Source organism: Ahaetulla prasina, chromosome 1, assembly GCF_028640845.1.
Source record: "Ahaetulla prasina isolate Xishuangbanna chromosome 1, ASM2864084v1, whole genome shotgun sequence".
Classification (NCBI taxonomy): Eukaryota; Metazoa; Chordata; class Lepidosauria; order Squamata; family Colubridae; genus Ahaetulla; species Ahaetulla prasina.
Window position 1 is genome coordinate 246,095,616 of NC_080539.1, and position 27,085 is coordinate 246,122,700.

At 40.5% G+C, this 27,085-nt stretch overlaps 1 protein-coding gene and 1 long non-coding RNA gene across 2 annotated transcripts in view; one reads left to right on the forward strand and one right to left on the reverse strand.

Moving 5' to 3' along the window:
* Window positions 1-27,085, forward strand: part of ADCY5 (adenylate cyclase 5) — a 274,415-nt gene that overhangs the window by 192,351 nt on the left and 54,979 nt on the right. The window contains exons 2-7 of the mRNA XM_058195248.1: window positions 1-150; window positions 3,119-3,240; window positions 20,251-20,362; window positions 20,507-20,634; window positions 25,972-26,130; window positions 26,639-26,780. Coding sequence (XP_058051231.1) covers window positions 1-150; window positions 3,119-3,240; window positions 20,251-20,362; window positions 20,507-20,634; window positions 25,972-26,130; window positions 26,639-26,780 — 813 coding nt within the window. The remainder of the gene's footprint in view (window positions 151-3,118; window positions 3,241-20,250; window positions 20,363-20,506; window positions 20,635-25,971; window positions 26,131-26,638; window positions 26,781-27,085) is intronic.
* On the reverse strand, window positions 8-26,857 carry LOC131204241 (uncharacterized). The gene is made up of 3 exons (XR_009156560.1): window positions 26,727-26,857; window positions 16,069-16,141; window positions 8-120 (listed from the first exon to the last, which is right to left on the reverse strand). It is a non-coding gene; the product is annotated as an uncharacterized LOC131204241 (long non-coding RNA).

Below are 27,085 nucleotides of genomic sequence, written 5' to 3' on the forward strand. Positions count from 1 at the left end.
CTGATGTCCAACATCCTCATCTTCATCTGCACAAACATTGTAGGGGTCTGTACGCACTATCCAGCTGAAGTGTCCCAAAGACAGGCCTTTCAGGAAACAAGGGAATGCATTCAAGCTCGCCTACATTCTCAGAGAGAAAACCAACAACAGGTAAACTGACCATAAGGATATATTTAACAATGAAAATGTAAAATTTCTAAAGTCTGCCTCTGACTTTTCAGGCTCCATGGGCAAAGCCCAATAGATCTCGAAGCTTTAATATCCCTACCAGATTAGAAAAGTCCGTGATCTGTGGCCAGTGTGAAACTTGCATTCAACTTTGGGTGAATCCATAAGGTGCAGAGGTGTCAAACTGCAATGGTGATGGGCATGACGTAGCAATTGAAGTTTCACTCTTCTTGCACATGCACTGGTGTGGCATGCATGTACAAAAATGGTGAGCCTTCGATCAAAATGTTGTACTTACCATCTTGTACTTGTGTTGGGTGAACATGTTACGGTAATGTGCTGGAAAGAGTAACGACCGGCTTCATTACTACCATAGCATTGTTGTGGCAATCTATGCTCTCAAACCAGCTTGCAAAATTCCAGAAACTTTAACAATCAGTTTTTGTGAGCTGGAACAAACTATCATAGAGCATAAGATGCCACGCCAGAACAATTTCATAGGTAAACAAATACCGTGAGCCTTCTAACCTCTCAAGTCTGAGTGTTTTTTCTGTCTGCTTTGAACAGTCATGGGCTTCTTTTTTATTTATTTATTTATTTATTTGTCACAACAATATATGTAGGTATCATACAAAAAGATTATATAGTATATAAACACTTATATGAGTAAATATAAGGAGGTATAAGCATATATATATATAGGAAGAAGAAAAGAAAAACCATAGGACAGGAATGGTAGGCACGTTTGTGCGCTTATGCACGCCCCTTATGGTCCCCTTAGGAATGGGGTGAGGTCAACAGTAGAAAGTTTTTGGTTAAAGCTTTTAGGATTATGAGAAGAGACCACAGAGTCAGGTAAAGTTCCAAGCTCTAAGCAACTGTCCGAGCATTTGAAAATAATTCACTTTACAAAGCCAGGGAAGACTATAAAAAAAAATCTAAACACTTCCAACTAGCAATTTTGGTTTTGAGAAACACTGTTAAGAAGTGCTAAGCATACAGAACTGTTGAAATCAAGGCAAAATGTGGAGAACTAGGAAAACGTGGTCAGATCTGCAAAATCACTACAGACAAGCTGCTGTGAGGTTTAGTTGACCCTGAAAACGCTGTCCATGGGTCAGCAGTACAGTTTTGCTTCCAAAACACTGAACTGAACAGGAGAGTTGACAAAAAGAAAAACCTTTCCGCTTATCTCATCAGAAAAGCCATTGTTTAAAGCATGCAAAAGAAAATCTTAATAAACCTGAAGTATTTTGGAAAAAATGCTTTGAACTTATGAAATAAAATTGGGTTTGTCCACAGCCATATAAAATGCATTTGGAGAAAAAAGGATGGTACATTTCAAGACAATAAACCTTTCAGTTATTCAAAGGTGGTTGTTTGGGGGGGGGGCTCTGTTATATTGTGGGGTGTTCTGGCAACCAGTGACACAAGAAATATTGGAAGGAAGAATAGTTTCAGTGATGGTTTGGAGTCAAATTATCAATGTGTCCCAGAGGTAAAGACCCCACAGTCAGTGAAGAAAAACTGAAATTGAAAAGAAATTGAGTATTTCAATAAGGCAACAATGCAAAATGCACTTTCTAATCAAATATGAAGTCCTTATAGAAAGGAAAGATAATGACTTTCACGATTCCCAGAATTGTGCATTTTTGAAAAGATGCATGCAAGAAGGCCAGGGAATGATACTTAGCTTGCAAGGGAGAATTGGGGGACAACTTGCAAGGGAGAGTGGGAAAAGCTTTCAAAATTGAGAACAGAAAGATTCTAAGCTGGCGAAATGAAGCTGTTATTTTGAAAGCTGTTATTCCTGCCAAACGAGCCTCATGAAATGCTGACTCTTAAGGGCGCTGAAACTTTTGAACCGGCCATATTTGCTATTTTTTACTTTGATTCTGTAAACAAATGCACATACATAATATCAATATCCAGATTTGTAGAAGTTTGCTGCATTAAACTTTGAGGAGGTTGTGACAGTTTTTGTTCACTTATTGCAGAGGTCAGCAACCTGTGGCTCTTTCACCCCTCTGCTCCCTGTCACTCAAAATACGCATCACAACCGCCAATGTGTGATACCCGCTGGCATGAGATTTATTGAGCTTTTCAACCTTCGGTAGGCCAACCATGGATAAATCCAAGAAAAGAAAAGTTTCAGAAGAAAACAGAACGTTTAATTCAACTACATATGCTAGTTTTGTGGCCGCTCAAGAAATAGGCAGAAGGGTTTTGTGGCTCCTGGTGTTTTATTTTCTGTGGAAAACGGGTCCAAATGGCTCTTTGAGTGTTTAAGGTTGCAGACCCCTGACCTATTGGAGCATAAAATTTCACGAAGAGTGCCTACAATTTTGAAGGTGACTATATATTATAGCAGCCTTCTTTTGGGCATCAGGAGAAAGGTCTGTCCATGGGCAGGAGGGGATGTGTTTTCATGTGCTGCCTGCATCCCATAGATGGTACTTCTCTTGTTTGCGCGGCCTGGTTTCTTTCATGCTGCATCCCAGTGCCAGTCCATGGACTGGGGGTTGAGGACCTCTGTGTTATAGCATACAAAGAAAAAATTCATGAAGTGGACCTTAGTAATGACTTGCTTCTCTGTTATAATACTGGTTGTTACCTATCTTCTTATGGCTATATATAGACAAAACCTCGCAAATATAAGAAAGTTGAATTCTACAGCTGAGTTGGGGACTATGGACAGCTGGCCATCCAAACTGTAATTGGAGGAAATTCCTTTCTCTATGACATCCCTGATTTGCTTATTGACTAAGTGGAACAGAATCTTAGATGCCCTGATAAGGGCAGGTTTTATTGGAAATACGTTTGGTTCTATGTTTCCATCACAAAATAACGGTTTCATTTTGCTAGCATGATCTTCAAAGAGAGGCATGTTTGCGTTGTAAATTGAAGCCAGAGCAGGTGTTTTAATTGGTTTATCTGTCTGATTCCACAGGAGCGTCTCCTGCTTTCTGTACTGCCTCGCCATGTTGCCATGGAGATGAAAGCTGACATTAATGCCAAAAAAGAAGATATGATGTTTCATAAAATTTATATCCAGAAACATGACAATGTCAGGTATGTGCAGAGGGAAAGGAGTGGGATGCAACCATAATTCAGCATAGCAATTTTATAAAAAGGAAGGAAATGGAGACATCCATGTCCTCTGCTAAGTTTTTGTATTCCCATCCCAAAGGTGCACAACATTAAGAGTGTCTGTTTGTGATTTTTGAATGGCATGCTGGTGCTAAAGTAGATAAAGGATCAAACATAAACACATGAAATATATTGAATGTGATTGTTTCCTATGTGTTTGATATTTTCCATCTTCTGCCACATTAAACATTACAAGTTGGAATTTTAAAAGGACTTTGGATAGCCACATCCAAGACTTTGGAGGACTGCCTGTGGCCCTGGCACTTTAAGTTACATATTCCCAGGCTACAGTTTTTATTCCAACGTAGGAAGTAGGCACAACTGTTTCAAGAGTTCCTCTTTGTTTGATACATCTTGTCAATTCAGAACACCTAGATATCTCTTGCATGGAAAAATTGCATGGGAAGACCAGAGCAATACTGATTAGTTTTGCTCAAATATGATATTAAGCTATGAATTGTGGTTTCCAAATCACAGTGCTGCATTCATACAATACAGTTTACTAAGCTAAAACTGCACTGAGCCATAAATCTCTGGCTTTGATAGCTTGGAGGTGAATGAATTGGTATTGCATTTACTAGTTTTCTCTTTCCCTAATTCATGGAGAACTTGGAGTAAGGGCAGGGGGCACTGGGGAAACAAAAATTTTGTTGCTATCAATTTTATGTAAAAGATCACACAGGAGCAGGATGTGCATATTTCATATAGCTACATTTGGGTGGATTATAGAACTTTATTTATCTTATACATTTAACCAGCAAAATCTGGAGAATTTAGGATGTGAAATGCTGAGGAATTTCTCTATGAAAGAAGTAGAAAGGAAAAGCCTGACTGTAGTTAGTTTTACTTTTAAGGGTTTGAATCTCCTTGACTTGGGTGGTAAGCAGGAGATGTTTTTCTTGCTTAGCAAGCAGTGATTGTATCCTTTATCCATCTGAGTATCTTAATTTGTAAAACGCTAAAACTAGAATGTTTGGTTTTAACTGGCCAGATTCCAAAAGAGGCAGATGAAGAAGTTCTGTACCAGCACACAAATAGAAATGCTTGAATTTACTGTTTTAGTCTCATCAAACTGTCTGAAAAGAAATCAGCTGAAGTCAAAATAGCACAGCATGGCTCATCAATGTTTACGCTTTTGAATTAGAAATAGCCTGCCCTAATTGGTGTGGTTAATGCCAGATTGGCAACTGTTTGGGACTTTTATATGTATAAAAATCTGTATATATACTTTATATACACAAATTAGACCCCAACATCAGAGTCTTTAGACAGCACCATCACTGCCTTTAAATCATATTTATGGATGCCAGAGAAGCAAACAACTGCTTTTAAAAAGGGGATCTTGCTGAAAAGCAGGGAGGTGAGTACATGGTCGTTCATAGGCCATTAGAAACAAAAGTAGCTGAGAAAGAAAATATAAGCCAGAGCAAAGGCTTCAATATACACTGATGAAATCATTATTATATTTAGATAATTGTGCTAACAAGAAAACAATAGCTCTTACAAAACTCGTAACCATCCAAAGATAAAATTTACAACTCAAGTAAAGGATTTGTGTGAGTGTGTGTGTGTATACATACATTCACACACAGAGAGAGAGAGAGTGTGTATACATTGTATATATATATAAAGTATGTATATATACTTTATACACACACACACACACACACTATTCTTGCTCATAGTGTGCTTATCCTAACCTAGTCTACATATGCAGATCTGCATGTGACCAATTGCTTTTGGTGACTAAGAGGCAGTCAAGGATATAAGTGGAAAATTCTAATTTCATCTTCCTCCTCTTACCGGCTTTTATGTAACTCAAAGAACAAATATGGGCTTTTAAGAACTTCCAATTTCAGTAGGTTTCATTGCAGCGAGGTATAAATGATTCTTCAGAAATTAAGTTTATCCAGTACAAACAAAACTGTTGATATGTGGTCACCCATGCAAATAATGGAGGTTATGTGATTTTTAATACAACATTCAGTACTTTAAGTAAGCTTAGGTTGAAGTAGCTCACCAAGCTTAGATTCAGTTACCCTAATAATTTATTTAATGCTCACTTTATTTTTTTGCCGAAGAAAAGGTTTTAGTTTTTTATTCGGAGGAAAACTTTGAATTGTTAGTGTAGTAACTTTTCATTAATTTGAAAAAAGGTGCCATCCTGAGCAAATTTCCAAAAGCCAGATATCTGTCCCAATATATGTGAATTCTTCTTTCTGTGAAATCATTGTAATTTGTTTCAAATTCTGAACTTTGGGAAGAGAATGACAAGCTAAATACGTGCAATTTAGTTTTCGTGGCAATGCTGTGAAACCCATGTCTGTATGATGAAGGGTCCTGGCCAGATGTGGGTTTCAGCAGGTTCTGACCACTTCTGGAGCATCAGTAGTAAACAATTCTGACTGGCCCCGCCCCATCTATTCTCTGCCTCCCAGTTCCCAGCTGATTGGGAGGAAATGGGGATTTTTGCAGTAACCTTCCCCTGGAGTGGGGTGGGAATGGAGATTTACAATATCCTTCCCCTGCCACGCCCGCCACACCATGCCATGCCCACCAAGCCATGCCACACCCACAGAACCAGTAGTAAAAAAATTTGAAACCCACCACTGGTCCTGGCACATAACATCCCAAAGCAAATGCTACATAAAGATTGGATTCTCCACTCTGGACATCCATAGTCCAGCTCCAGTTTTGCTTTTCTCAGACATAATTCCACAACCTCTTCTCTGAGTTACAAAATGAAACAATTAAAATGTCTGTATGGAAAGGCATTTTTGGAAGAAACTTGATCGAACACAGTGTAAGTGTCTCTGCCCACTGATTCTATCTAACAGGACTTCCTATGCAGAAGTAGAACAAGAGCAAAACCAGTGTAGGAGTTCTGGGCTATATCCAATTATAGGTGAGGGGACGTAGGTGGTACATCACAACCTTATGTTTTTGACTATTCAATGAAAACACCCCTTTTTGGGTGTCAGTTATCTTAACTCTGCCGATTAAGATGCCTGAAGGAGGATCTCTAGCACTGAACTTAAAATTCCAGGCAGATTCAAAAGGGAAGTTAAAGGAACCTTAACATTTTTATAATGATTGTCATTCTACAGCAGCAATCTGTTGTTGCAGATGTAATTATGACCTTACATAGTAGGCCATAGTTTACCTGGTAGTCTTCGCTGAAATCACTGGTTCTGCTCCTTATTTCCCCATTAGAGAATGGAGGAAAACACTGAACAGTTTTGAGAGAAAATTGCTTAAAAGGACACCTGCACCTAACAGCAGTCTTTATAATAGATTTGAAAGTAGCTTCAAAAGTACAGTACATTAAAAGAAGATGAGGAATCAACTACTATTAAAGGAAATATTTTTAAGCTATTGCTTGTGCCAAAGTTTTTCTTCCCGAGTTCACATGACTTTATAGAAAGCATTTATGAGCAGAAAGGTCATTTGTGAAGAAGCATGACATATCTTTGGAGGGGGGAAAAATGAAGTTTCTCTTTAAAGGATACTGACTGACTACCATTCAACTTATAAGTTCAAGTACTTTTTAAAGCGCTGTTGTAAGCTCAACTAACAGCTAAATAGGGCAGTCATTAACTGAGGACTACCGGTATTCTAAATATGGTTAAGTCTTGGTCCAATCCAAACCTTCTGTAAATATAGATTTTAAGAAGATTCATAAAGTGTTGGACCTTTTCTCCAAAGAAGACTGTATTCCTATAATGTAGCCTCACAGTCCTCTTGGCTGGAACTTACCCTTTCACTTAAAAGATCTAAGAATCAACAATAGCCATTCCAACATCCCGTGGACATGCCAGAGTGAACCCATCCAAGCAGTAGAAGCATGTGTTTTGATAAGATAGAATTAGTCCCAATAGCAATATCCAAACTGAACTTTATCTTCCACACACATGCCTCTTTACAGAAACTGGTGTTGGAATTTCTTCTCTGTATGTATTGTTGAGACATTTGGATATTTGAACATTTTGACTTCATCTTTTCCATGATTCTGCTTCCAATAGCTTTTCGCCCTGTAAGGAGATGGGTGGCATGCATAGATGGATGGATGGATGGATGGATGGATGGATGGATGGATGGATGGATAGGAGAGGGGAGGAGAGGAGAAAAGAAAAGAAAAAAGAGAAAGAAATAGAAAGAAATGGTTTAAGACCTTTAAGTAAGCTAAATAAATAAATAAATAAATAAATAAATAAATAAATAGATAGATAGATAGATAGATAGATAGATAGATAGATAGATAGATAGATAGATAGATAGATAGATAGATGTCTAAATCCTTCAATCAAGGGACAACTGTATGTTCCAGAAAATAATAAATGTTGGATCACAATAAAGATAGCCTCAGGAAAGTGATGATATCATCAGAGCTGGATGGTTTTGCTGCAGTCTAGTAGCTTTTAAAGTAAGCTCTGTGAATTAAATTTCACTTGCTCTCCCTCAGAGCCAATTTGGTGTAGTGGTTAAAGCATCAGGCTAGAAACTGGGAGATTGTGAGTTCTAGCCCTGCCTTGGGCACAAAGCCAGCTGGGTGACCTTAGACCAGTCACTTTCTCTAAGCCCTAGAAAATAGACAGTGGCAAACCACTTCTGAAAAACCTTGCCAAGAAAAATTGCAAAGCAGGGACTTGTCCAGGCAGTTTCTGAGAATCAGACACAATTGAACATAAGGGGAAAAAAACCCACTGTCCTTCACACAATATCCCTTGTCTATAATGTTCTGTGAAGTTTATGAATGTCACAATAATAAGTGTGACTATTAATAATAAACATAAAATAAGTATTTTGAAGATAAAAGGTGGTAATACTGGAAAATGGGAGATGTCTTTTTTTATTATACCAACATAAGCTTCCCCAGATGGTGAATCAATATGCTGTCTCTTGCTGTGTGACATAGATCTTCTGACCAAGTAATATGGCATTGGAAGCCTACCAATGATTGCAGTGGTTCTTATACACCTAAAAATAATAATAATAAAGACTGGGGTGGGAGAGAATAAGTAGCAAGACAAAAAAAAATATTGGGATGACTGAACTGAAGAATTGGATGTGATAAGCTATGAACCGGAGAAATGATTGGTTAACAAGAGGATTGATATCATGCCAATCAGAGTTTCTTTATTTTTTAAAATGATCACTGCTGCAGAAATAAGGGAGCTATAGCTTTCACTGATATAGCTATAAGAAAGCTCTTCTTTCACTTCTACCTGTAAATTAACTATGAATGCTAGCAAAAAATTGTTGGGTGTGTGTTGGTAGGGAGAATTTGTCAGAGTTGAGATCATTAAGATTCAGAAGGGGCTCCTGGCTCCAAAATGATGATGGCCTTAGTTTAAGTTGAAAAAGGACAGTAGAATTTGGTGAATTTTGAAGACTTTTAAATGTCAAATGTTACTCTTGAAGAAATGAATCAAATCAAATATGAGCAGATTTCTTTCAAAAGCTTATATTTTGAAATAATTTGTTTCTAAGCAGATACTTGCACAAAGGAACCAACAAAATTAAATCCTAACTCAGTGTGACATTTTGAGTGGAAAGAATATTTGTGTTGTTCCATAAAATTCCCTTAGGCTCAAATTCAGAAGGTCTCAAGATAAACCTTATATTCTGATCTTATATCTTCTGCAGCCATAGAGAACAAAATATGTATTTCTTACCCTTGTAAACTTTTCATGTCTTTCTTATATAATAATTTAATGTGTGAATCAGCCCTTCAGACACTCAGAAAAGCTATTATGAATATCAGGCATCATTATAGTTCTACAACTAAATTAGATTATATTTTGCCCTCTGTGGGTCGCCTCATATGGTACCCAGCACCATCTTACAAGAATGACTGGAGAACAAGTTCATAATGCACTCCCTTACACTCTGAATAACATATTATCCATCAGAGAAAAGAGCGGCTTTGGAGTTGGCAGGTTTAGGGCAGGGGTAAAATCTACTTACCTTCCCTAACGGTTTGGAAGTACACGTGCCACGCATGCGTGCACAGACCCTCTGCGCATGCACAAATCCTTCTACGCATGCGCAGAGGGTAAAAAACAGATTACTTCCAGGTTAAAATGAGGAAGTAACGACGACTGGGTGGGTGGACGGAGCCTCGAGCTGCCATCTCTACTGGTTCTCCTAACCACCTGCCGCCATCGCTACCTGTTTGGCCGAACAGGTAGCATTTCACCACTGGTTTAGGGTTGAAATAAAATAGAAGCACTTTTTGCAATTGTTTTGAAGAGTGTAGGCTGCAGTTGGAACTTGAAAGGGAAGTTGAACCCAGTAAGAGCTGCTTCTTTGAACCAGGTAAGAAAAAAGATTCTGCTAGCATCATCCTAGGTGACCTCAGATAAGGTAGAGTTCCTGCTGTCCTTGGAGTCCTTTGTTAAGATGACATTTGTCATGGACCTTTTCTTTTTGGCATTTTTCTTGTTGAAATCACTCTGGCTGGCAAGAGCAGTCTGACAGTATCAGTTGCAACATTTAAGGCAACCTTCTGTCCTTGAGAGGAGATTCCAGAGTGAGTGACTGGAGGTGACCTTTCAGGCTTGGCCTGGAAATGGAAGTGAGGCCTGGATAAAGAACATATTTTCTCCCAGTCAGTGGGAATGCTGGTCAGGCTGGGGTTTCCCTCGTGCTAGCCAATTAGGACCGAGACTGCTCATTTTCTTTTGGCCCCACCTCCTCTGCCTTCCAGCTTTTCGTCTTGGTTTAGCAGAGGACTGGATGTGTCTACCCCTGCTTAGACCTTAATTACCTAATTGAACGTTTAAAAAAAAAAGAGATCCTTTTGACTTAATTGTTTTTTCCGGCGAGAAAAGCCTTGGCTTGATACCGCCGAAGGCCGCAAGAGATGGTGCAGGGCCACCGGCTGGCAGTGCCTAAGGGGTTGATAGGCTGAAACAGCTCCCCCGAGCCACAATTCCCTATTTAGGGAGGGCATTTGACTGAAGACATCGGAGCTTTCTGAGGCGGCAGACAGGCGTGACGATCCATCCCGCGCCGCCCTCATCGCTCCGGAAGCTTAATTTCCCCTTTGGAAAGGCTTTTTTCGCAGCGGAACTCAGAACTTTGCTCTGCTGCTGACAGGCTCGCGGCTCCTCTCTATGCCATTTTGGAGTGCAGTTTTAGTTGCTGGCAAATGCGACTTGCATTTGCCGGAGGTGCATTTCTTTCGAGCCGCTGGCAAAGTGATTGTGAGGAGAGCCATAAAAAGGTTTTTTTAACCCAGGCATTTCGGAGGCAGCCTTCTCAGCTGCATATTTGAGAAGGGCCGTGAGTAGCACTGACTGTTTCTTTTGGCGGGAAAGGGTGAACCAGGAAATTCAAGATGGTGGACGCCCCATCAAGGGGCCCAGATCGCCTTAATGACAAAGTGGATCACCCATCCAGCCCTGGGGAGGGCACTTCTTCTGGCCACAAGAAAAAATCTAGGGCACCTTCGGCTAAGCCCAAAGCCAGCAAGCCCTCTAAGGCGGAGGAACATCGCCATAGGGCCATAGAGAGGGTGATTGATAGGGCTCAGTCCCAGAACAGAGACAATATCTCTTGTCAGATTTCAGGGCCAGCAACTGCTCCATTATGGGAGCTTAGCCCACATGAAGAAGGGACCTACCTCTGCTGCCTGACCAACAATCTTCCACCAGTGTGGTTGCCTTTTTTCCAGCTATTCCAGAACCGGTCATTATTGGTCAATTGGCCTCAGGTCATGCTCTTCCTCCAGTTTATTCTTCTCAAACGACTGTCCCAGGTTGTCCTCCTCCAGGCATGCTTCCTTCTCAAACCTTGGCACAATCTCCAAATTTTCTGATTCCAGAAGCTTTTGGCCATATGATTTCTGAGGTGATTAAACAAAGCGTCTCTCAGTGTCTTCACCCCAGTGCCACTGTCAGTGCTCCATCAGGGTCCCTAGGACCTCAGAGGCCACCTATTTTAACAGCAACTGAAAACAGGCTTTATCAGGAGCAGGACTTAGACGCCCAGGGGTCTTGGTCTGAGGAAGAGTCACACAGGGAGGAGGCTCTATCTGATGACGAAGATCTGGAACCAGATCAACCCTCATTCGTGGGTCTTTTCAACCCACATATGTTTAGATCACTTTTACATAAAGCACTACAAACCACCAAGGTGGGGGGCTCCCGGCCTTCACAGGATGCCATGGCTTCCTCTAACCCAATCAGCGGTTGTTGTTTTTTTGTAGAGCAGGCCTTGGAGACTGAAAAAGTTCCAGCACCCACGTTATTTATAGATGTCGCACAACAACAATGGTCAGCCCCGGGATCGGGGCCCCTTCCTAATGGTCAGGATTAAAGACTTTATGGAGTAGCCTCGAACTTGGAGTCGGCTCTTCAGGTCCCCTCGGTAGACGCTCCTATTGTTGCGTTGACTTCTACAACTCCTGTTGCGGGCCCACCGGAGGAATCTCTGAAACCAGAGGACAAGAGGGCCGAGAGGATCCTTATCAAAAACCATCAAGCAGCTGCTTGGGTGGCCCGGGCCGCCATGTCTTCATCTTTCTTTGACCGCACATCGCTGATCTGGCTCAAACAGGTTGGGGTGCCCATCTGGGTCCTCACATGGCCCAAGGCCAATGGACCGATCACGAATGCCAGTTAAACATCAACCTGCTAGAATTCAGGGCCATTTACTTGGCTCTACGCAGCTTCAGCAACTTAGTCACAGTCCAGGATGTATTAATTCTGACAGACAATATGACTGCAAAAGCACATGTCAACAAGTTGGGCGGTACTCACTCAATTTCTCTGATGCGCGAGACCCTACGTCTCGGCACCTGGGCGGAATCCAGCCTAGTTTCCCTGTCAGCGGCCCATATATCTGGAATCAACAATATCCATGCGGACTTACTCAGCCGCAACACGATAGACCCGACGGAGTGGTCTCTACATCCCTCCTTATTCCAACGACTTGTAACCAGATTCGGCCGGCCATCGGTCGACCTATTTGCCTCAACCCTCAACCCTCAGGTTCCGAGGTTTTTCTCCCGGTACTCGTCTCCTGGAGTGGAGGGAGTAGATGCGTTGAGGTGCCCTTGACCGCAAGGCCTACTGTATGCATTCCCCCCTCTATCCCTGATCCCAAGGGTCATCTCCAGAGTTCTGGAATACAGAGCGGAGGTCATTATGGTGGCGCCTCACTGGCCGAAGAGGCCTTGGTACACGGACCTTCTTTCCTTGTCAGTGGCACCACCTTGGAGAATTCCAGCCAACAAAGTGGTTCTCACTCAGGGTCCCCTCAATCATCCAGACCCACAATGGTTCCAGCTCACTGTCTGGAGGTTGAGCGGGGATTCCTCAGGGCATCGAACCTCCCTGATGATGTGATTGAAATTCTTCAGGCTTCCCGCCGACCGTCTATCTCTCGTATTTACGAGAACACTTGGCGATCCTTCTGCACCTGGTGCGGGGACAATTCAGTGGTACCTACTGAAGCGTCCGTTTTCCGCATCTTACGATTTCTGCAAAGCGGATTCAAAAAAGGCTTGGCGCCTAACACCTTGCGAAGACAAGTGGCGGCACTCTCCTCCGTTATGGCTGGAGGAGCATTTACAGCGGCAGCCAAAGATCCTGTAATCCGCATTTTTCTAAGAGGTGCTTCAAATCTGAGACTGCCAACGGTCCACCGTTTTCCGACATGGAGGCTCAATGTGGTTCTGACAGCTCTGACCAAGCTGCCATTTGAACCTCTGAGAGATGTCGGCCTACGTTTCTTATCATTCAAAGTCTCATTTCTAGTAGCAATTACGTTGGCACGCAGAGTTTCTGAGCTTGCAGCTCTCTCGGTCAGAAAAGACCTATTTGTGTTCCACTCCAATAGAGTGATTCTCAGACTGGATCCTACTTTCATGACCAAAGTAAATACGATCTTTCACCGATCACAGGAACTAGTACTTCCGGACTTCTGTCCATCTCCAGTACACAGACAGGAGAAATTATGGCACACACTTGACGTCCGTAGGGCGTTAAAGATATACATTTCTCGCACAGAGTCCTTTCGGAAGTCAGAGTCCTTGTTCATTTCATACTTACCAGCCTTATTGGGCCTAAAGATAAACTCTCGCACGTTGAGCAGATGGATCCGTGCTACGATTGCGGAAGCATACCAACACCAGTCATTGCCCATTCCAGGGCGTATATCAGCTCATTCTACCCGAAGCGCAGCAATTTCGGCGGCATGCAACACACATGCTTCGATTCAGGAGATTTGTACTGCGGCCACCTGGTCATCCCTGACACCATTCATAAGACATTATAAATGAGATGCGTACGCGTCAGCTGACACGGCTTATGGATGGCATGTTCTTCAACAAATCCTGTCAGACCAATCCTTGGAGAGCCAGCAGTTTCCCACCCGATGAGGACATCAACTTTCGTATCTCCCCAGCCTGACCGGCGTTCCTACTGACTGGGAGAATGGGCGTTGGCTTACCTGAATGCCCCTTCTTGGAGAAGTGGGAACACCAGTGAGCCCCACCCTGGGGTTATTCCTACCGGCTCAAGGGGTGTCGGGGTGGGGTGGCTACTAATTCTTTATCGTTTCAGGTAGACACATCAGACTGCTACAGCATCCTCGCTGAAAAGCTGGAAGGCAGAGGAGGCGGGGCCAAAAGAAAATGAGCAGTCTCGGTCCTAATTGGCTAGTACGAGGGAAACCCCAGCCTGACCGGCGTTTCCACTTCTCCAAGAAGGGGCGTTCAGGTAAGCCAACGCCCATTTTCCCTTGTATCTTAATTATGAGGACCATCTTGGATCATTAGCTGAGCTTTTGAGCCTCTGCATTCATCATTCTCCTTCTTCCTGATACAAATGATCTGTGTAATACAAGTCCTTATTATGAAACCCTAATGCAAAGTCATAACTGAATTCTGTTAACCAATTGTTGAGGAAAAATGGAAAATAAAGGTGTGGGAATATGTTGCCTATTTTTGTCTTCTGCCTGCTGCCCCCGCCCCCCATTCCTTTAACGTTGAGAGCCTAAGGTCCTATTCTTGCTTTTGTTTATTTGTTTGATTTTACATCTACAGCTCTTCCGAGATTCAGACCACCCAATCTGGAAGTCCCTGCTTTGTTTAAAAGTCTCTCTCTTTTTTCTCCAGTTTTCTGCTGCACGGGTTTTAAAAAAGGAGAGCAGAAACTGCTGACGCTATTCCTGTCAGGGCTAGGGATAAGAAAGTTGTAAGGTGCTTCTACAATACTCAGCTGCTTTTAACTAAGGCTGAATCGGCAGTGTTCCCCGGCACTTTAAATAAAGCTCTTAGCTTTAGTATGTCAATTGGTTTCTATTTTTGTTCAGGGTATTATTGGGGAAACTAGGCCAGTTATTTAGTTGGAATTATTTGCTCTGTGGCACTCTTTCTTTCCTTAAAGTGATGTTGTTCCTTTGCGCCTTTGCACAGTATTTCAGTTACGTTATACTTGAATGGGACAGACGGCGTTTGGCAAAATCTGGTTTCAATACGGTGTTTCCCCAAAAATAAGTCAGAGTCTTATTTTCTTTTGACCCCCCCCCCCAAATAAGGGCTTGGTCTTATTATCAGGGGGGTCTTATTATTTTGGGGGTGCAGGAGGTGGCGAGTGTAGGACTGGATGTCCCGTTGCTGCCGTCGCCTCACCGCCCTGTTCTTCATGCCGGTCGAGTGGCCCAACATGTCCCACCCCATGCCAGTGGCAACAGCTGCTTCCCTTCCCCACCATCTCTTTATCAAGAGGGGTGGCAGGTGGGGCGGGTGAGAAGCAAGATGCGTGGAGCGAGATGTGGCTTCCCTTACCGTCTCTTCTCCCCTGCCCTCTCTGGGCATGGCAGGGCTCCTGCCCCTTTGCTTAGCCACCCACCCCCTTTAGGGATGCAATTTGAGGGTGGCAGGTTGGGCAGGCAAGAAGTGGGACGTAAGTGTTACCTTTCAAGCTCTGTCACTTTCCTCACCGTTGTGTCCAGGGAAACATGCAGTAAAAGAAAACCTTATCACGAGTCCGAGAAGTTTGATTGAGACGGTAAGGGGAACCACGTCTTGCTCCATGCATCTTGCTTCTCCCCCGCCCCCCCTGCCCCCCCTCTCGATAAAGAGACGGCAGAGAAGGGAAGCAACCAGGCTGCTGTTGCCATTGGGGTGGAGTGGGTCGTGTTGGGCTGCTTGGTCAGAGTGAAGAACAGGGAGGGGAGGGCATGTCCCCCCTTTCCCCCCCCTCCGGCCTCGCCTCCTGAACTCATTTTGGTTGCGCAGCAAGCAACCAGAGGAAATGGTGGGACTGGCTGCCCATGCATGTAAGTAGTTGGTGGGGGGGCTTATTTTGCAGGGGTGGCTTATATTATTGCATGCGCTGGAAAGCCTGACTGGGCTTATTATCTGGACATGTCTTATTTTCAGGGAAACACAGTGGGATTTGATAGAATCAGACTTTTAGATGGTGAACTTATTTAAGAGCTAATATCTTATTTCTCAGAACTGACAGAGTAGGAAGTCAGTTTTCTTCCAATGTGTTGTTCTGGCAAAAAATGAGATCAGCCAGATAGGAATTGAGAAACCATTACCCATGTGAGAATGCCAAACTTGGGTAGATCAGGCTAAAGCCAATCAAATACCTGGGAAGCCCACAAGTGAGGCATGGGGTAGTAATATCTTCTCATTTCCCCCAACAGTTCTGAACATACAAGTATAATCAGTTTGGTCTAATGGTTAAAGTACCAGGCTAGAAAGCAAGAGACTGTAAGTTCAAGACTGACCTTAGACATGAAAGCCAGCTGGGTGATGTTGGGGCAGTCACTCGCTCTTAGCTCAGTTCACCTCAGAGGGTTGCTGTTGTGGAGAAAGTAGGAGGAAAAAGGTGTATTGGATATATTCGGCATCATGAGTTATTTGTAAATATAATAAAGGCAGGATACAAATAAATAAATAACTGATAGCCACATACTAGTATAACTGATAATTATGCACTTTGAAAATGTGTCTAGTCCTCATGTATAAGATTGATAGCTACCGTATTTTAAGAATTCTACTGCTGAATGATTGTGCTCTGCAGAAATCCCTTTTTTTAATTTTTAATTTTTAATCGCTTTGGCTCTCCCGGGTTCTTCTAAAAAGGCAACTGGTCAGGTCCCCAAGTGACCTGACTTCTACCCATGATGTTGTGAATCATTAAGAAGAAATGTCTACAAATAAAAATGGTTGCTCCGTCTAAAAATCTGCCCTACTATGTATTAAGACTAGTGTAAATGGTTGATTTTCCTGTCAATATGTGATGTTGCATAAGAAGAGAAAGGAGTTTACCAGTCTCTGTTCTGATGGTACCCCCGGATTTGTTGCTGCAATGCAATAAAAACAGGCTTTGGGACAGTGTTTTACATATCAGTATATTTTCTTCCCATCTCAAGGACAGGAGAAATTACATTGCTGTTGCTCTGTGGATAAACTCTACCCATAGCCTTCAGAGAATTACTTCGCTAGAAATAATCACTATTTTGAAAAGAATGAGTGGAATTTTTTTATCCATTAACCTTGAATTGAAGTTTAAGTATTACTTCACACTGCAGACTCAAGTGATAAGTGGAAAGGGTATTGAAGCATCCAGTGGTGGGCAGTTAGGTGAGTCACAAATGGAAAGTGGGTGAATTTTATGTTCTGACCCTCAATATTATCCAGATTATTGTATCTGTACGTAATATTTGAGTTAATGTTATTAAATTAAATATCAAATATATTATGTTGCTGTAGTAGCCATCTACCTTAACTTTCTGCTGGATGGTGGTTTCATCTATTTATACGTACGTATAAATACTATGTACAGTAATTTTGTATTTCATTAATGTGTAAAAAATGAATTATTACCCATCCACCCCCCAAAAAATTATGTTTATATAGTGCTGAAATTCTCTATGTGTCCACAAGTATCAATCTTGGTAACTATACTTTCTGGGCTGTATGAAGTTTTTTTAAAAAATAAAAATAAAATATAGACAAATATAAATTGTGAAATTGATATATATATAATAAACAAAAGTGTCAGCTTCAAATATTCTTATTTCAGAGAATGTTTTTGGATCACATAGGCTGCAACATAATTGTTAATAAACAATTAACATAATTATTAATAAAACTCGTGTGTTATTGCAGACCAAAATTATATTTCTTATTCTGAAAAAATGTTGAAGATGAGTTGGGATAGTCTAGTCTAGTCTAGTCCTTTGGGCCAGTCATTCGATGGTGTTGATGTTATGAGGAAAATAAGAGATGGGTATTAAGTATGTTCGCCAGTAATATAGAAAGATGAGAGAGAGAGAGATGGATAAAAGCATTGAAATTGTTATGTTCTATAATAATATGGCCTAGTTTGTAATATATATATGTATATTATACAGGAGCTGAGTGCTTACTGGCTGGATGCCCTTCCTGACACCATGCAGAGTTCACAGCAGATATTTTTTTCTTTGCGACCAGAGAGAGAAATATCTGCTGCTATATACATACATACATACAAAATGAAAACAGAAATGAAAACAGAAATCAATTTAATTTTGTGTTCTTGCCTAACAAATGATTTTAGATGTTAAGCCAAATGGCTGCTAAGAAACACATGAAAGAGAAAGAGAGAGAAAGACTCTGCAAAGATCACTGATTCCTGCTGCCTCAATTAGATAATCTTTCAAACAGTGTCCTATGCCTGACCTGTTCTTTTTTTGCTTGAAACTGACCAGATGATAATCAATTCCATACTGAAGGCTTTTGTTACCATAGATGCACACATAATCAGAAAATTATCTTTTATTATCATTTATTACTATCACATTTGCAAATTATTGCTTATCCAAGGCATTGTTAAACGAAGACTATCTGTACAGGTAGTCATCAATGATATTAATAGGGACTGGAATTTCTGTTACTAAGCAATGCACTTGTAAAGTGTAATGTTACCTGCCAACGCTGCATAATAATGGAAATTTTGGAATTCTTGCTGCTGCTGTTGAGCAAATCACTGTTGGTCATTAAGTGAGCAGGTCACACTATGATATTGTAATTGAAATCCAGGTACTGAGCAGGGGTACTGCAACTGGCATAAGTGCAAGAGTCACTCATAACTACTACTTATTCAGCACTATCATAAGTTCAGATGGTAGCTGAATCATTGGGTTCGGCTTATTAGCAAATGCACTTATCCACTAGTGCAGTGATGGCTAACCTTTTTGCCATCGAGTGCCAAAACTGGGGGCAGTGTGGGGGGGTCACGTGCGCATGTGCCCACACCCATAATTCTATGTGTCCTGCCGCATGTGCACACAGCACCCCCTTGCTTCCCCGCTTTTGGCACTTGATGGCACGGTGGGCATGGTAGGCCCATTTGTTGCCCTCCCCAGGCTCCTAGAAAGGCTCTGGATCCTGGGGAGAGTGAAAAACGGGCCTTCCAGTCCCACTGGAAGTCGGCCAATGGGCCATTTCTGGCCTCCGGGGGATTGGGGAAGGCTGTTTTCACTCTCCCCAGGCTCCTAAAAAGCCTCTAGAGCCTAGGGAGGGTGAAAAACGGGCCTTCCCCAACCCCCACAGAGGCCCTCCAGAGGCCGGAAACAGTGTGTTTCCAAACTTCAGGTGAACCCAGAAGGGCCGAAAATCAGCACATGCACGCCGGAGCTGAGCTGGTGTGCCCACCAATATGGCTCCGTGTGCCACCTCTGGCATGCGTGCCATAGGTTCGCCATCATGGCACTAGTGTATCCAATAATTCATTTTTAAAGTACCTGCACATAAATCCATCTATGGACAAGCAGACCTTTGCACTTTTAACCAAAATATGCTGAAAATTGCAGATCAGCTTATCCATGGGTGTATTGTTCATGGTATTTTGGTTATAATTTTGAGGGGCAGCTTATCCATGAAGAGTGGTGTGATAGCTCAGTGGTAAGGGCACTGGGTTTGTTAGTTAAAAAGTCGGAAACCCAGGTTCGAAGCCTGAGCGCCACATAGCAGGGTGAGCTCCCATCCTCAGCCTAGCTCCTGCCAATCCTGCAGTTTGAAAGCTTGTACATGTGAGTAGGTAAACAGGTGCCACTTTGGTGGGAAGGTAACAGTGCCCCATGATGTCATGCTGGCCACATGACCATAGAAGTGTCTTTGGACAGCACTAGCTCAGAGATGAGCACTGCCCCCTAGAGTTGGCAACAACTAGCAAAATAAAATCCTCAGGGACTCCTTTACTTTTACTTTACTTATCCATGAATGGTATACGAGGATAATGTTATATTATATATGAAGGTATACAGTATATTTCATATAAATTGAAGAATTTGAATATAATTCTTAAAGTATGAGAATTGTAAGTTCTTAGAATATGTAAAGATTTGCCTTGAAGCTGTATACTATATATATTATGTATCTCTACAGTCAGAATTTAAAGTGCAATATTGAGAAACCTCCAGAATTGCTAACTAATTGTAACTGTTAATGTGACAGAAGGCAAAAATAATTATGAGTTTGTGTGTGTGTGTGCGTGTATGTGTGTATAAAATATATATTATAAAAAACACAGCAATTTAATTTTGTGCTCTTGCCTAACAAATTGTTTTGGAGAATGCACTTAAATGCATTCCAAAGCTAAGAAAGGCCATCTAGAAAAATCTGAACACCCATGCTCTGTTCTAGGCTGGAAATTATACAGCAAAGAGCAGACAAACTGCCTTCCATTATCTATCAATCATGTGCCTGCTAATTGTTGCCTATCATGAGACATTTTCACATACAGAGTTTGCAGCAGATGTAAAGCATGCCTTGACCAGGTTGCTCATATTCATTACAAACACCCCTCCTGAACTATCTGCACTTTTAGAGATAAAGGAGAATCTATTAAAACGAGTTGAAGAGTATCTTTTATTGAACTATGTCTGCCTCTCCTCTTCTTTTTCCCTCTCTCTCTCCCACAGCATCCTCTTCGCAGACATTGAGGGTTTTACCAGTCTCGCTTCCCAGTGTACTGCTCAGGAGTTGGTCATGACGCTGAACGAACTCTTTGCCAGATTTGATAAGCTTGCTGCTGTAAGTAGGGTTCATCCTTTGCTTCCTCAGTTATGGTGGTGTCCTATTTTAGTCTATTGCAAATTGTCCATTGCCTTTAAAGGCAGCCTGTCAACATCCTTGATAGTGAAATAAAACTACATTTTTTCCCTCTCTGTTTTGCAGGAGAATCATTGTTTACGTATAAAAATCTTAGGGGATTGCTATTACTGTGTATCTGGATTACCTGAAGCCAGAGCAGATCATGCACACTGCTGTGTTGAAATGGGAATGGATATGATAGAAGCCATTTCGTAAGTATACACACCCCAAGGTGGAGTAATGATCATATATCAAATAAGTATTCCAATGCTTTAAAACTTAGGTTTCTGAAATTCCCAGTCAGCAATGCCAATGTCTGCTAGGAATTCTAGGTGTTGCAGTGGTGCCACATGATAAGGCCTCAGATTGGAGAGATTAGATATAGACCAATGTTTAATAATACCCTCAGTTGGAACGCTGATTCAGTAACTATGCAAATATGTGCTGGCACCATTTTCCATAACTTATAGTCATGTGACGTAGCAATTAAAGTGATGGACTGATGCTGTAGAAACCTCATTTAAACATGGATCTTAGTGGATAACTTGGAACTCAGCCTGGCCTACTTCCAAAGGTTATTATATTAAAAATAAAAATCAGGAGTGACTGCTTATGGGTTCTTTAGAGGAAAGACAAGACATATAAAAAATAAATCCTAGTATCAGTAATAATCATGAACTTGCCTCATATTCATTTCTTCAAAATGTTACATTGATGACAAAATGGATATTATTCGGAGGCCCAATCTGAACCTGGATGACACTAAGATTGAAACCTTGCTCCACATCAATATCCACATTTCCCCTCTACAGGTAATCCTCAATTTATGACCACAGTTGAGCCAAAAAATCAGTTGCATTTTACGGCCTATTTTGCTACAGTTGTTAAGCAAATAACTACAGTTTTTAAATGAAATATGTAGTCATTATGCAAATCTGTCAGAAGCCAGCTGGGAAAGTTATAAATGGTAATCACATGACCCCAGGACAGAATAACTGTCAAATCTGTTCCAGCTGCCAAGCACCCAAATTTTGATCATATGACCATGAGGATTCTGCAGTGGTCGTAAGTGTTAAAATCAATGATAAGTTCCTTTTTGCACTGCCATTGTAAATTCAGCCACTAAACGAATAGTTGTAAGTGGAGGGCTACCTATACTCTGATACAAAGGTGAGTTTCAGCAGGTTCTGACCAGTTCTCGAGAACCAGTAGCGGACGTTTTGAGTAGTTCGGAGAACCGGTAGTAAAAATTCTGGCCGGCCCCACCCCCATCTATTCTCTGCCTCCTGAGTCCCAGTTTATCGGGAGGAAATGGGGATTTTGCAATAACCTTCCCCTGGAGTGGGGAGGGAATGGAGATTTTACAGTATTCTTCTCCTGGTGTGGGGAGGGAATGGAGATTTTATAGTATCCTTCCTCTGCCACGCCTACCAAGCCATGCCACGCCCACCAAGCCACACCCACAGAATTTATCAGAAGAGCTTCCTGAACGGTCCAGCAATTATAATGCCTCACAGTTCAGCTTTTTAATCTTTATTACTTTCATTTGACTGAGAAGCAGTCTCTCTTCATCAGGGAAGACGGAGGAGGTAGTGAGAACAGAAAGTCTCTCACTCCAGATTTAGAAATGAGGTAAAGATTGTTAAATAATTTTCATCCCACACAAAGCAGGAACCAGGTTTTTTGAAAGCTGATAAGGGACAATTTGTAAACAGAGAATGGAGTACTCCTCCACACCTATTTCCAACTGTAGTTGTAAACATAGTGCAAATCTTTGCAAATGCCGCATACTTTACTAACTATCTCACTAAACTCCATTTAGACATTTGGATTGTGTGGCAGGCCAAGATATTGTTTTAAGGCCAGACAACATTTTCAAAAACAAGCAACAATCCACAGGGGACATAATTGGATGACGGAGGCAGCATTGTGACACAAACCCTGCCCCTTTTCTATATATTCCATGACATCACATACACATCAAAGGAACAGAATTTAGGATGAGATGTTAGAAAGCTGCTTTGTGAGAACCTATTAATGATGAACCTTAAGCATTTCATCCATTGTATATTGTCATTATATTGCATTGGGTAAATTATATTCTTTTTGTAAAACCTCACATTTTAAAGATACTGTTAGTAAAAGATGATTCAGATTTGGTTCATTTTTTTGAGGAAAAAAAATTATCAGCTTTTTAAATTAAGAATTGCTTCAGAGTATTATATCCTCACAAGAAAAAAAGATCATTTTTTTAAATTTAAATTTTTTTGTCGAGTTAAATGAACTTGACTATTGAAAAGTAACCAAATTCCCGCTATGATTAGTACCAAGAACCTTCCAGAATCATATGGGTGCTCAATAGTAACTCTGAAGCTGAGCTCACAGTTATAAATAAATAATATCATTTTTACTCCAGGACTTGATTGTGGTTAACAAGTATGCTTCTTGGCATTATTTAAAACTAGAAAATTAAAACCCTAATCATAAGGGAGCTGTACTTGAACAGAATTTTTTAATTCCAGGAAGAAATGGTCATTCATTTATTAATATATTTAAAATATTTAAATGGAAAGTAGGCATTTCTGTATTAATATATCAATTTGGGTACAAAATTAATTTTAAAATATTAATACTTCCCCACAAACCATTAGATATTCATCTATCTTTTAATATCCTCATTCATCTGAGTAATACTATTGAAATATTCTTATGCCTTAAACAGAATATTTTCCAGGAGACAACCATCTCCAGGTATATACAGTAACAGATTCTGGACAATAAACAACAACTATTTGCTCAGAAATGTGTTGCTGACTGGGATAATATTTCATTTATTCCGAGTTACTATTTACCCAGAATAATACTTTCAGATTGAAATAAAAGTTTTCTTAATCAACATTGAAAAGAATGTCATTTTCATATAATATCTTATGTTTAAATTTAAGACTCCCTGGATTTCACCAGTTTGTTTTATTAGACATGCCAAGAGTTCCAGCATAAAATTAAAATTAGAGGACATATTTGATATATTTTAATTACTAGCCAGATGTACCTATTATTAATTACATAAACAGATGAATTACAATAAATCCAAATTTGAACCAAAAATTAGATTTGAATCAAATCAAAGCTCTTCTGCATAGAGTGAGGCCAGCCCAACTGGTTCGTATTTATTAGCATGCAAAGCTATTACAGAAACCTTAAGTCTTGTATTGACTGAGGCACAATGCTTTTTCATGAGACTGACTGTTTAGGATGACTTGTAGTCTTTCCAGTATAACTCTGCAAATCTTAGTGTCAAACATCTAACACAGATTCTAAATGTACAAAAGGTCTTTGTCACCTTTCAAAATTATAGTGATGTATACAGTACCTAGCAGATCTTTAATTTCATAAAAAGTCTGAAATATTGCCAAAGGTATAACTTTCTCCATATAATTTTTATATCACTCTATTGTTTTCTATGTGACCCAGGAGCCTTCCAGATTTCCTGTAGTGTTTGGAGTACAACTAAATAACCTGGCAACACATTTGATATTTCTTGAAGATTTGTCGCTTTTTTAAAAAAATCATCTCATTAGCTACATCTACAAAGCACATTTTTTAATAACATTCAAGAAGTTAAATGGGATTAATTTGCTATAATCGCTGTAAATTGTTTCCAAAGAATCCCTTCTTAAGGGCATTATTTTACTTAGTTGCACATGTTTCCAGCAAGTGGCCATAATTACTTTCCCTGAGTTTTCTACTTATTCCTAGTACTTTTATTTTCGTTCGTGCAAAAGGTCTGAGATAAATTAATAATAACAAAAATAACAATAGTCTATCTCATGCAGATAAGCAAGGAGCACCCATAGATTCCATAGATCTTCTTTTCAAATTAGACTTCCTTTTCCCCATAGAGTTCATCCATAGATTTCCTTTTTACATCCATGTCCTGGGGATTGCGAGCACACAGGAGAAACCAGTGTATAGCTGTGATTGGCTGCAGCCACTAGGCCACTAAGAAATTATCTGCAAAATTATATAAGTGCCACTGTTCTGTTAATAATGCAGTAATGAGTAATGATCCTCTGTCCAACGCATGAAGCTAACAATTAAGCCAGCGGACACCAGTGTATGTATTAAATTGTGCAGTTGTGAAAGGGAAGGTCTAAGCTGTGTTTGAGGGATTTACTGTGAATTCTTACCTTATGTGTTTGTCTTTTCACCTTCTCTGTGAACTTAGAAGGACAAAAGATAGATGCCATAAGTTCCTTTAATTCTATCATTACAAGGACTTGTGCATCTTAGTTATGCATTTGCAGAGATAACTGATGGATTGTTAGGATCTGAGGAAGCTGGTGCTATCCTCTAATGTCCTCATTATGTTTGAAATAGTCAAAGTCACCAAGAGAACTCGCCTTTATTGAATGTGTACGAAGATCTGTATTAGTCAGTATATTGCATAAAATTCTTATGTAAGAAATGTTTAAGACATGATCACAGAATCTTTTTGAAGTTAAGGATTTTTTTTCAAGGGTTCTTTTTTTCCAGGGGAAGGTGCCTTTAATAAAAAAAAAACCTTAAAAATATGTGTATGTGTCTGAAATTTCTGGGGGCTACAAGTTTTCCATTTGTGGTTTAAGAATTGGAACATTACAGTGGTCTGTAATGATCTTCTCTATAATAAATTTCATTTTTCAAGAAGGTGGCAGGACCTGGAGAGAATTTACGGATACAGTTTATGGTCACAAAATTGCATACTTGATCTGAGAAAGAATCTGCTCTATGAGATCTGTTTTGTCCTTTGAAAAGGACTGTTAAACCGCAGGCTGTACAACAATACTAATCCTGGCCAATACAATAATCAGCAGCCATAGCAACATTTTAACTAATCATTTAAGGTCTTCCAAGGGCAAGAGTAATCTTAGCAGATTTCTCCCTAATCCAGAGATATAATCTGCTTTCTAATTGTTGTGTTCCTCCTAATAAATGTTTGTTCTCAAAATCAAAATTCCACAAAGAATACACATAATTTTGAGAGCAACCTTATAAACTCTTTAACACTGGACCCTGTTGGAACAACTAAAGAAGAAATAACTGTTGGTTGACTATAACAGAACCCCAGATATAGAACACTGAAGCAGTTGTTTCACCTATGTATTGTGTTTCATCCGTGGGAAGTTTGATGCCGGGGTAGTATGAGAAAATAAGCTCTATAATCGCTTTCTCTTCTGTCTTTGCAGCATGGCTATTAAAGTTCATTAGAATAGGCAAGTTATGGCTGGCTTTGAAATGGAAACCAGAGGGTAGTGTATGTTTTTTGCTTTGTCTTTGCCACTTCTGTGAACTGTGGACTCTGCCAATTGAAAGCTCACTGACTTCATCTTCGGAGAACACCTCCAGCCTGCTTGTCTAGCTGGCCTGCCGTTTTTTTTTCCTGTCTGATTCAGCTGAATTGCAGTCTTTAAGAATATTTAGGCAAAATGACCTATTATAAATGCTTACATTCCTTTAGTTTTGTTTGTCTAGGAATGGTCTCTCTTTATCCCTACGTCTTTCCTCAGATTAGTACGAGAAGTGACGGGCGTCAATGTGAATATGCGAGTTGGAATCCACAGCGGGAGAGTTCACTGCGGAGTCTTAGGCCTCAGGAAATGGCAGTTTGATGTGTGGTCAAATGATGTCACGTTAGCCAATCATATGGAAGCTGGTGGCAAAGCAGGGTAAGAGCTCTCGGTCAGAATGCAGATTAGTGCAGATATTTCCATCTGTCCATGTATCAGAGCAGAGCACTTGACTATATACAAATAGTGTAAGTCCACTCCAAAGAATTGCTAGAACCACACAGTGCTTTCTCATTTCTAAATCTCCTGCTTACTAAATTAAGGAGACTGAAAAACACATTTCTATGACTTGCCCTTTGAAAACCAGCAATTCAGGCAGTTCCTTTGACTGGAGAAATATTCCATGAAACATAGATTTGTGCTATGTTTTCACATTCAAGTATCTGTCTTAGGAAAGAGAGACAAAATTGGTGTTTTTCCATGAAGAAGACTTCACCAACACAAATAGATGTTTTCTTTTAAATTGCGCGTATTGGGCCTTTTGTCCTGTGCAGTGTGTTTATGTATGTATGCAGTGCAATCTTACCCATTCTAAAATGTTTACTACTTGATTCCTTTTACTAACAAATGGATATTACAATTTGATTGTCTTTTGTCTGCGATCAAGGCGAATCCACATAACAAAAGCTACGCTAAACTATCTGAATGGTGATTATGAAGTGGAGATGGGCTTTGGAGGGGAACGCAATGCTTACCTCAAGGAGCATAGTATAGAGACTTTCCTCATCGTCCAATGCAGCCAAAAACGGGTAAGAACCAAATAGGATTGAAGAAATCATTAGTGAAACTGTATGTAGCAGAGTGATGAGTCATTATACATTATACATGATAAATTTGTATACATTCATAGTAGCCTTTTTATATGGGGCATTTTGTCTGAAATGAAAAGGATCTTGACAAAGCTTATCTAGCTCAGGCAATTTCTATTTCAGCTCCTCAATCTACATTTTTCCAGAGAAGATTGGGGAACTAATATTTCAATTATTTTAGAGAGATTTCCTTCTACAATCAGAAAGCTCTGCGATACTTTAAATTATTCTGAACATGCGACACA